At 40.6% G+C, this 10757-nt stretch overlaps 1 protein-coding gene across 1 annotated transcript; it reads right to left on the bottom strand.

Annotated features, from left to right (window-relative positions):
• Positions 1–835: 835 nt before the first annotated feature.
• LOC121284223 (SLIT and NTRK-like protein 1) lies at positions 836–4857 on the bottom strand. The gene is made up of 2 exons (XM_041199516.1): positions 4188–4857; positions 836–3355 (listed from the first exon to the last, which is right to left on the bottom strand). The coding sequence occupies exons 1-2, from the start codon at positions 4855–4857 to the stop codon at positions 1962–1964; spliced, it is 2064 nt and encodes a 687-aa protein (XP_041055450.1). The 3' UTR covers positions 836–1961.
• Between the last annotated feature and the right edge of the window lie 5900 nt (positions 4858–10757).

The following is a 10757-nucleotide window of genomic DNA, read 5'->3' as shown; positions in this document are numbered from 1 at the left end:
AAAATTGGTTTGGAGAAAGATAAAATCAACCAGGATTCTTGCTCCAAGGCCAGTTACTAGTGAGTCCTGCTGGAGAATGGGAGCATGGATATCAGATGATAAAAGGATTCAGCAGATTTCTCATACTCCCTGTGGTCCCACAGCTTACAAACAACAATGTCTAAGCTCACACAAGAGGTAGAGTGATTTTAGCTCCTTAATGTAAGGTAACCAGTGCTTGTAAAATCATATTACTACATCAGTCACCATGTTTTGACATTAACATTTATCTGTTTCATATGAATGGAATATTAAATAAACATTGTCAGATGGATGCTTGACTGACTCCTCAAAAACATAGGATGTAAGTCAAGTCTGCTTGTTTATGAATTCTAAGCATTGCAATAACATGGGTTGTTTTAAAACAAAGAAGGAATTTTATGAGCTGAGGCATCATTTACTGCCAATATATTCTATTAACAAGGTATCCGTTGCCAAGACTGCCAGCACTTTGCACTGTCAGTCCAATGTGCTGACCACTTAAGTGACATCGTAGTTCACAGATCAATGTGAAACCAGATGATCATTACTTCTGCATCTCATGTAGAGCTTTGGGTGCTTGCAGTCACTCCTGGGCATCATGAATGTTACTAGTTTCTGCAGTCAGGGAAAAATACCATTGTTTCTTCAGAACATTTTGGAAAATGTCAGGGTTTCCTAAAGTTTAAAAGCTGCAAAACATTTGAATAAAATGGTGATTGATAAATATTTAATATCTAAGCATAAGCATGTGCAAAGCTCTTCGTACAGATGGGAATTCTGCTGTCATGAGGGCTAAATAACTAAATCAGCCTTCAGATTAAACCAGTCATTTTAATGTTGAAAAATTTGCCATTATAAAACTCTAAAATAATCCTATTAAATGTCCTCTAAGTGCGACCTCCGTAGTATTTTCTGTTTTATTATGTTACATAACGATGACTTGAACAGAACAGTTTACATCATATCACTGATGCAGCTTGAGCAATTGAATGACATTAATTGGTCATGCTTATGTGTACTTTATATATTTATTCCCAAAATTAAAAAAAAGGAATATTCCATTGGCCATTTTAACTCCTATACCACAGTACAAAACATAGTAACTACTATGAAATTTAGATGGAAATCGGCATTAGCAAATATAAAATAACACCTAAAACATGGGAAAATTCATAAGATAAAATAAATAGTTACTAACCATGCACAAACAAATATGGTCTAAAACAAGATGAACTTGCAGCTTACACCTTATCTAAGCAATAATAGCACAAACTGCACAATTTATAATCACAGGAAAAATAAACAGGGAAGGTCACTGTGATCAATACAGGGTACATGACTTCATAGAATACAATTAGTACTCATGAATGGAGTATAGTAATAGCTATTTCCTCCAGCTATGTGATGTATCCCTGTGGTGTTGAGTTCATGCATGACATGCATCACTTGTTTCTAATTAGACAGTTCTGTACAATACATTCATGCGTTCGTGCAAATTTACAACCGTAAAACCTAAATGCTGTATCTATTTCCCCCTTTTGTGTATTCTTTTTACAATTCTCCCATATTTCCAAATGACAACAAATCTTCTTTATATTTTTTTATACAACTGATTAATTGTCATTTACATTTGGAATATCAACATGAAAAGACCACTAAAAAGCACAGCATTTCTGTCCGTGCTTTCTTCTGAAATACATGTATGTTTCACAGCGGGAGAAAAGTTGTTAGTTCTAAAAGTTATACGCACTTCCTTAGCATGTGCACTTTCTATTTTCATTAGAAAGCTGAGTTCAACATTCTGTTGCAGAATTTTAGCAGAAGCCTATAGTATCAGTATTTACATCAGGGGCTTAACCACAAAACGTCAAGTCCTCATCTCCGCTTAATGTGCTGTTTTAAATCACACTCTATATTTTCAGCATTTCATTTCAGGAAGCCTAGTCTGAAAGGGAGTGTGTAACACAATCGTATACTCTGTGAGGTCCCTCTGCATGGTAAGGCCCATTGTGCCAGTAAGAATCACACACTGTTTGCAAGGAGTTAATTTCTGAAGCAGAAGAGTTGTTATCCCTTTTTCTTGATCTCTTACGATTTCTCAAGATAAACACCAGCATGCCAACAACCGTAAAGGCAGACGTAACAAAGACAAGTAAAAGGCCAGGTACCAGCACCGAAATTGAAACTCTGCTGGTCTCCAAGTAGGGATTCACATGAGTCCCTGTCTCTGTTGTTATGGTAATGTTACTTGATGAGGAAAACGTTAGATGAATTTTTGCATACAACTCTGGGCACATCAGCTCATTGCTTATAGACTTAATATCTCTGTCCCAAAATTGTTCAGGAGATGCACATTTTAATTCACTCATTACAACATCAGTGCCCATCCTCTCAACCCACTGCTTGAAAGCAATGATGTTACATGAACAATCCCATGGATTTCCATGAAGGTCGATTTGCACAACTGAAGTTAGCTGATCCAAAACACCAGTGACTGGGAGATACATAAAATAATTGGTGTGTAAACTTAGCTTGGAGAGTGAGACAGAAGAAAACACATCTACAGGCAAAGACTTCAACAGATTGTTATGTAAAAACAATTCTCTCAGATTTGGCATCCCATTAAATGTGCCTGGTAGGATTAACTGAATTAAATTGAACTCCAAATTCAGATACTCTGTATTTTGCAGACCTGCAAACATATCAGGGATGAGTGTTTCCAAGTTATTGTTATCCAGATACAGCCAACGCAAATCAGTGAGATTAAGAAAGGTGTTGTTTTCTATTAACTTTATGGCGTTATTTCCCAAATCCAACAAAGTCAACCTGCTGTAGTCGAGGAAATGAGTTTTCCTAATGATTTCTATATTGTTCTGTCTTAGGAACAGTTCCTGTGCTTTTACTGGTTTGGGCTGAAGGTCAGCTATACTCTCAAGCTTGCTGCCCCTGCAGTTTACCTCAAGGCCTGATTCAGGGCTATTGATAGAACAGCTACAAGCTGTTGGGCATCCAGCTAATAAAAGGGGACTACTACTGCCGTTCGGTACAACAGCATTGGCCGAAGGTCTTGTCCTCTGCCAGTTGCCACGTGGCTTTGATAGTCCTTTGCGCACTGATGCTGAAGTTGGTGACCTGGGATGCTGAAAGGCGGGAGTTGGGGGCAGCCCAGAAGCCCCTTGAGCAGGTGGAGCAACAAGGCTTAAATCATTATCAATCTTCCAAGGGCATAAATCGTATTCGGATGTTTCGTTCAGGTCGTTTCCTTGTAATCGCAAGGGTGCCTCACAAACTACTCTTCCAATCAAAGCTGAATGAGAGATGTGTTCTAGCCATTCTTGAAGGGAAAAACAATATAGATTGGAGATGATCCTGATATTTTGTTATAACAACCACTGTTAGTTGCTGTCATATTATTAAAACATATCACAAGCATATCTTATCAAAATTAATGTGCAAAGTATTAACATAAAGGGTTCACAAACTTCAGAACCAATTCTGACTATAACACAACTTCATCCTGGTCAAATCTGCTAATGCAATAGATTGGTGGCATTCAGAACCTGCAATATTTCATTCCCCCCAGCTCTCAATTTTACCAAGTCTTTGATGACAAATAGCAAAAATAACAAACCATGAAATTAAAACTATCGAGACGGGGGTGTAGAATATCACAGGAAAATGGCCAAAAAAGCATAAAGCTATAATTTGAGAATAGTGAGCTGTAGTGTTGCCAAGCGTCACTGCTACAAAAAGACATTTTCAAAGAAGATACACAACTGAAACTCTTGCATGTTATGAGCGAGACCCGAGCCCATTTCATCAATTCACTGAGCCTCCTTTCTCCCTCTCAGCCCATTCTGAATGAAAACTGTGTGGGTCAGTTAAGGCTGCATTGTTCTGTGCTGTTCACTTCAGACTTGGCACAGGTTGTCAAAACTTAATGTACCCCCTCTAGCAGCCTTCAATGAATGCAGACAGACAGACCACTGCTATTTACCCGGAGCAGCTTGGGCTGCAAGCACCCTTTTACCCAACTCCGCCATCTAGCGTTTATAATTATTGATGATCATTATTAGCCCTTTCTCTCCACCACCACCAAGCTCCACCGATCCAACCAACCAACCCCGCCACCCCTTTAATTCCAATGCCAGAACTCTCCGCCTCACCTTTAAGGGGCAGCAAATCGCAAGTGCAGTCCCAAGGATTGTCCTCCAGCAGGATCTCAGCGACCCCGGGGATCAGTTCCAAAATCCCTTCGTAAGGCAGCGTTTTGAGCCTGTTCCCCCGCAGATCCAGATGGGTGATGGGCACGTTTTGGAAGAGATCGGGCGGGAGGGAGGTGATGAGGTTGTCGTTCAGGATCAGCACCTCCAGCTCGTTGAGGTCCCGAAAAGCCTCGGGGTCGATGTCCCTGAGCAGGTTGAAATCCGCCTGCAGGTACTCCATGTCGTCCAGCCCCAGGAAGGTGTGCCTCCTGAAGCCTTTAATCTTGTTGTTGTTGATGTGCAGCCGCTTGACCAACTGCAGCCCCAGGAAAGCCCCCGGGATGATGTCGTGCAGGCCGTTGTTCTCCAGGTGCAGAGTGACCGCGTTGTAAAAGTTGGCGAACTCGTTGGGGAAGAGTTTGGACAGGGAATTGCTGTGCAGGAAGAGTTGGTAAAAGCGGGAAGTGGGCGCGCTGAAATGCTGCAGGTTGGAGATGCCTCTCCTCTCGCAGTCGATGTGCAGAACGCCTTCCACCTCGGTGCAGGAGCACATCATCTCGCAGAGGTCCGTCGTCGTATTGCCCCAAGCCAAACCGAGCACGATCTGTAACCACACCAACCACGACAGCATTTTCACACAGTGGCACTCGCCTCCCATTTCATGCCATGAATTGTTTCAACTGATATTTTTTTTTCTCATTAAAAAAAAGAAAAAATAAAATAAACGAAAAGAATGATTGTATAAGAACAGATCCAGGGTGGTGGGGTGCAGAAAAGTCCAGAACAGTTGCAGATCAATCCAGCCAGAAGTGTGTCGGTATGTAACCCCAGCAGGAACACAGCACTATGCGAAGCCCTGGTAGCTTTCTAATAAGAATAGGCATCGCAAAAAAACTGCATGCACGAAGCAAGTACATAATCAGGCATTACAATCCATTATAGTCACACTTTCGCTCCCTTGTTTCCTGGCTGCCGTCCCCCGCAGACAGTAAAACATAAAATCCAGATTCCTCTCAGTTGCACTTGGCACCTGATCTCAAGTCCCAAACGTTTCGCTGACCGCTGAGCACAACGTGCCGGACAGAGAAATTCTGCAATCTCTGCATATTCCGCCAGCCTCCTGCCCCTTTCCCTCTCTCTCTCTTTCTCTTTTTTTCTATGTAGGGGAAGTGCTAAGCGCCTCTGTTCGTTCCAGTTTGGTGCCCGCTGGAAAAACAAAACTAACACCCTCTGCCGAGCCGGTGCTGGCAAGAAGGGGAGGGGGGGGGGAAGAGGCTGGGGGGTGGTAAATAAAAATTAAATCCCGTCTGATCGGTGGAAAGGCGGGGTGGGGGGAATCAATGCACACAAACCCAGCCAACTGTTTGATACGAAAGCCGACGATCTGTTTCAGCCTAAACAGATTCGGAGCAGAATTCCTTCCCCCACCAGCCCCCCTCCCACTTTTTCTCTTCTCTCCGATCTCTGCTGGCAAAGTAGGTTTTCACAATGTGTTATCTTATCCAGAGCTCGGATTCAGTTAGAGACAACGCGTCAACTGAATACCAGTAAGGGGGTAATTGTCTCTCTCTCTCGCTATTTCTGTTTAATGTAGAGAACTCCTTGGATTTTCCCCTTCTCTCTCTCTCCCTCTCTCAGCACTGCCTCTCTCTCTTTCTCCCGGACACTTTCAGCAGTGGTCTGCATCAGAAGGGGATCCTTGATTAAATGATTACCAGCGAGACTGTTAACATTGGTCTCAGTGCGTATGTCCGCCTGGCTCTGTTATGTGCCTATGTAGATTGGGTTGAAAGAATGCACGCAGTTGTGTATTCGTTACGTACAACACCCAGACGTGTGTCAGTCCCTACATAAACTAGACGCCCCCACGTAAAATTACATATATATATATACATATATGGGGGATATGACGCTGTTTTTAACAACTTTGCAATTGGAACGTGGGAAGAGTCGGGTTCCAATTCAGCGAACTTCACTTTGCAAAATTCACGATTTGAACTGAATGCTAAATTGACAAGTCCGGTCTTTGGGAAAATCGCAGTGCAATGGTTAAACCGGTCGGCGAAAGGGTCTAACCCAGCGAACAAAAGCTCCAATTGTTTTTACTGGTGACCACGGCGGGAAAGGGCGCTATCGCTCAGTCTGCGGGGCACAGCTGGATGTTCAGTTAGATTATTATTATTATTTTTGTTTGTTTGTTCTCTTGTCGGTTTTTGCATGATGTTGGAAGGATTTCCCCTTCCCTGTGCTTTCTCTGAAAGCTGAATTTGGCCGTTGTGCAACCAGAGAGATTATTGGTGTAACTCAATTTTAGCAAATCACTGCCGTATTTCATTGTAGCTGGAACTGTAAAAAATTATGAAAATGGCAGGAAACCCGCGCTGAATCAACTATTGGAACGTGATAATAAAGGTTCTATGCAACAACCATCTGATAGCTTTCTATTCTGGTGCAAGTTGCAATGTGACGCCAGGGCGAGAAGGGAAAATAGTAATTAACTTAGTCTCCCCCCCACACCCCCAAGTTAAATTGGATCTATTTAATGCTGTCAGTTTTAGCAATCTGCAGGTTGCTATTTTAATCTTTGGAATCTGAAGGAAAATTAAACTGGTTCCCATTGCCAATATTTTTTTGTCGTTGTGTGAACATATAATCAAATCTGGAATCTTTATGACAGGCTAGAGACCGCCATGAATGATTTTGAGTGCATAGCCAAAAGGTGCCGACTGTGGAACGCGAATATTATATTTAATAAGCCAAACTGCGTCTTGTAGGAGAAATTTATACGAATGCCTATCTCTGATATTCAGGTACTGTCCATGCGGGATTGAAAAAAAAATATTGTTTGCTGAAAATATGTGTCTGCAAATGATATTTAATCAGAACTGCTCACTACATAATGTGCTATCAGCAGGAAACTAAACAGGGGAAAAACATAACAATTCAAGCTTTGACATGTCTCCGCAGTAAAAGTTATTTGTCAAACATCAAACCTAATAATTGTACTTTTAGAAACACTTCTTCTGAAAATCTCCGTGGAGTTTCTATTAAGAGAAAAGTTGGACTAATTAGCACAAAACCATAAAAACTCACGTAAAACAAAAAAAAATAAGCATTTGTTCTGTCATATTAATTTAATTTACTGATGGTTCTTTAACATTTGATCAATATATTGACATGTATAAGTAAATACTGCCTAGTAGATTATTTATGGTTTTGAAGTCCTACCCAGTTTAGCAAAAGATGTTTTGTCTTTCCAATCTTGCACTTAAGATTTGTTACAAATCGTGCAGCATATTTCACAGATGTAGAGAATTCTTGATCTATAATAAAAATGATAGGGTAAGAATAGATTATAGAAGACACAGAGATGCCATAACAGCCTACGCCATCCTGCTGCAGCAACTGCAAAGGCAACCTGAACCAAATGAAGATTGATGACAAACAAGGAAAGTTAATAATGAGAGGGTAGAGGCTGATACAGCACATGCAGCCTGCACAACAGCAGCAATTCGTGCAGGAAGGAAGCTGTCGCCTCTGCATAACTCAGCTCTTTGCATTTTATGCATGTAACCCAAACTAAACAAAAAAAATAAAAAGCAGTTCAAAGCATTCTCTCCTGTTTAAAACCAGTCCATTGGTAAATTATAGCACACATTGTTAAAATGTAGCTGACTGCAAAAGTCATCATGCTTGATGTAAATGGTTTATTGAATTGGCTCTTGAAGCAGTCTGCTGAAATTAACCATGACTACGGTCTATATTTAACCAATTTCAGAGCTTTATATCGCAAAAGGCAGCTAATGCTGTCTTTCAGTTTATTTAATCACATACTATATACATATCAGTAAGTATTTGTAAGATTAATTATAGTCAAATTGCTTCTATTTGAGCTGACAGTGAGATTCTAAGAAAGCTTGGCTGGGACAGGCTGGTAGCTGCAATATTGGATTTAAGACTGAATGCTTACATTTTGATTTGAGTCTTTACTATTTGGAAAATCAGGATGGAGGGAAGTAGAAATCATTGTGGGAAAAAGATAAACACTCCCTTTTTGTACAGTGCAACAATGCTTCCTGGTGGAAAGACAAATATAGCAACAGTGAAGGTTGCATTGTCCACTCTGCCCATGAAAGTAGTTACTCTGGACATGCAGGGAATAAATTGAGAAGAATGGAATGGAACTTTAAAGTAGACTTTATCATCATGAGCTGATGTAAATTATTCTCTGGTTTTCGTGTATTAAAATAAAATATAGTGTTTGGAATCTTACATTTCATTAGAAACCAGCATTATGGTTGCTTTCTAGAGAAGGGAGACTGGATAAGCGACAGGTAAAACATTTTAAAGACAGAGGGCCAGGTTTTCTGCTAGGTTATATTACTGTTATATTCCCCCATGAAAAACTTAAGGAATTTCAAGCACAAGTTAGGTCCGGTGCAAATCAAGTTTCCATGATCTTTTGCACGAGTCTAAAACAATATTGCTCTGGAAGCTGTCTTTCTCCACAAAACCGTCCCTATGTCAAATGATTCACCATGGTGCAGCCACTGTCAATGTCCTTTTGCAGGTTTTTGAGAAGGCACTAAAAATGAATATTTTACAAAATTCTAATTAATTTTACTTTACTAAGAAACTGACTACTGGGCACCAAGGCAACTCGTAAATAAAAATAAAATACTGCAGATGCTGGAAATCTGAAATAAAAACAGAAAATGCTGGGAAAAAAGACTCAGCAGATCTGGCAGCACCTGTGGAGAGAGAAACAGAGCTAACGTTTCAAGTCCAATATTGGACTCACCCTATTTCAAAACTCTCCTTGTCTCCAGTTCCGTTTCATTTTTCGTCTCATCCAACGCCTGAACAAGAAACTCTTTGTCTTCCTTTCAGGTGTTAAGTATGCAGTAAATAGTTCCGTGTATTTTTTTAAAAGTCACTTTCAGTTATTTAAAATCAGCGTACTCACAGGTGGTGGATCAGGCATTGGTTAAAAATGCTTATATTTTATGAGAAAGCCATTTTCAACTGTAGTAGTAAAATTATGCCACGTTACCATTCTTAAATATTTCAAATAATGTTTTTAGTGCAATTTTTTTTTCAAGAAAATATTTTCAAAATACAGCCCAATTGCGCAGCTTCATAGAAGATTTTATATTCATTTAGTTCAAAACATGCCATATTATTTTATACACCTCGATCAATTCTTTCAAAGCAAATTCTCCCCTTTCAAGCTGCTTATACTATTCACCACAACTCCTCCCATTGCTAGAATGTTCCACACATTCATTGCCTCTTTTGTGAAACAGTGAAATCTAAACTGTCTCTCTGAGCTTAAGTTTAGGCCTTACATTTCAGAGTTTGTAATTATACTTGGGGAATGGGAAGAATTTGCATCACAGTGACCCTTAAAAAAAAACTACTGTTAAAATTTAAAGGAATATTTTAATTTTATTATTCAACCTTTCAAAAGGTTGTGGGGTGGGGGGAGGGGAAAGTTAGTGAAGGCAGAATAAATACAGAGACATGGAACCAAAGCCCTTGGTTTAATGCCTGTGGGGCAGGGGTTTGGGGTGGATGCTGAGGTGAGGCAATCAGCCTGGGACGCTGGGACATCTCAGGCCTCATATGGATAGGCTGAATCAGTCTTCTGCCTGAACTCAGTGGGGAGCTACATCTGGGATTAAAAGAGCAGATGCCAGCACTCAGATAAGTGATTCTGAGGAGATTTGGGAGGGCCTCAGACCTCAGGATAAGGATAGCAGAAGCCCAGTGTAGGGAAGGCCTAAGCTTTCCTTGTGGGTCCAAAAAAAGCTCTTGGCCCCACAAGGAAGCAACAAAAAACAACAAAAAAAAAATGGTCCCAGCTCCTCTTTCCACAAGGTTGGCCTGAAAGGCTTCTGGTTAAAATTGCAGTTGGGCCCCAGTGAGTTCATTGGTACTTGATGTGCATATCTAGTGAAGAAGTCACTAGCTTCTGGTTGCTGTCCCTCGCACCTGCTTATAAGAATAGGTTAAGATTGGAATCTGTTGGACATCAGCAGGATTGGTGTGGACATGTTCTACAGACAATTTTAACTGCTCAGTTGGTTAATGCTGAGTGGACAAAATTAAAATCAACCATCTAGTGCATGTGCACCATCCAAAATCCTTGTATTGTGCCTTGCAAAGCTGAGATACTACAGTATGGGTTTAATACATGGAGGGATGCTTCCTTTGCCAATCCAGATATCGTTCTGGGGAAAAGTACTGTAGCATGCTTAGTGTGATGCAGTAATAAGGATCATTGCTGAGTGCACTGCCAGCAGAACTTGAGAGCTGATATGCAAGATAATGACACTTAAGTAAGCTGTGAATTTACTACCACACAGTACCAGTTACCAGCTAGATTTCTAAATTTGCAGAATGTGTTGTCTGTCAACCTGCTAGTCCTTGCTGAGCCCTTTTACTGCATCATCATTGTTGACCATGTATAACCATACTTCAGCCAAGCATATCTTCAAGCTGCTTACAATTGAAAGCCTTAGGAAAATA

The sequence above is a fragment of the Carcharodon carcharias genome, chromosome 11 (genome assembly GCF_017639515.1).
Source record: "Carcharodon carcharias isolate sCarCar2 chromosome 11, sCarCar2.pri, whole genome shotgun sequence".
Classification (NCBI taxonomy): domain Eukaryota; kingdom Metazoa; phylum Chordata; class Chondrichthyes; order Lamniformes; family Lamnidae; genus Carcharodon; species Carcharodon carcharias.
The sequence above is the reverse complement of the archived record's forward strand: the minus strand, read 5'-3'. Positions and strand labels throughout refer to the sequence as shown.

What these genes read in the sequence shown, in the direction of transcription:
- LOC121284223 (XM_041199516.1), bottom strand. Translation starts at nt 4,857, where the DNA reads ATGCTGTCGTGGTTGGTGTGGTTACAGATCGTGCTCGGTTTGGCTTGG. An exon ending in CGATTTGCTGCCCCTTAAAG is followed by an intron (nt 3,356 to 4,187) that starts GTGAGGCGGAGA and finishes TTTCCCTTCAAG; the next exon opens with AATGGCTAGAACACATCTCT.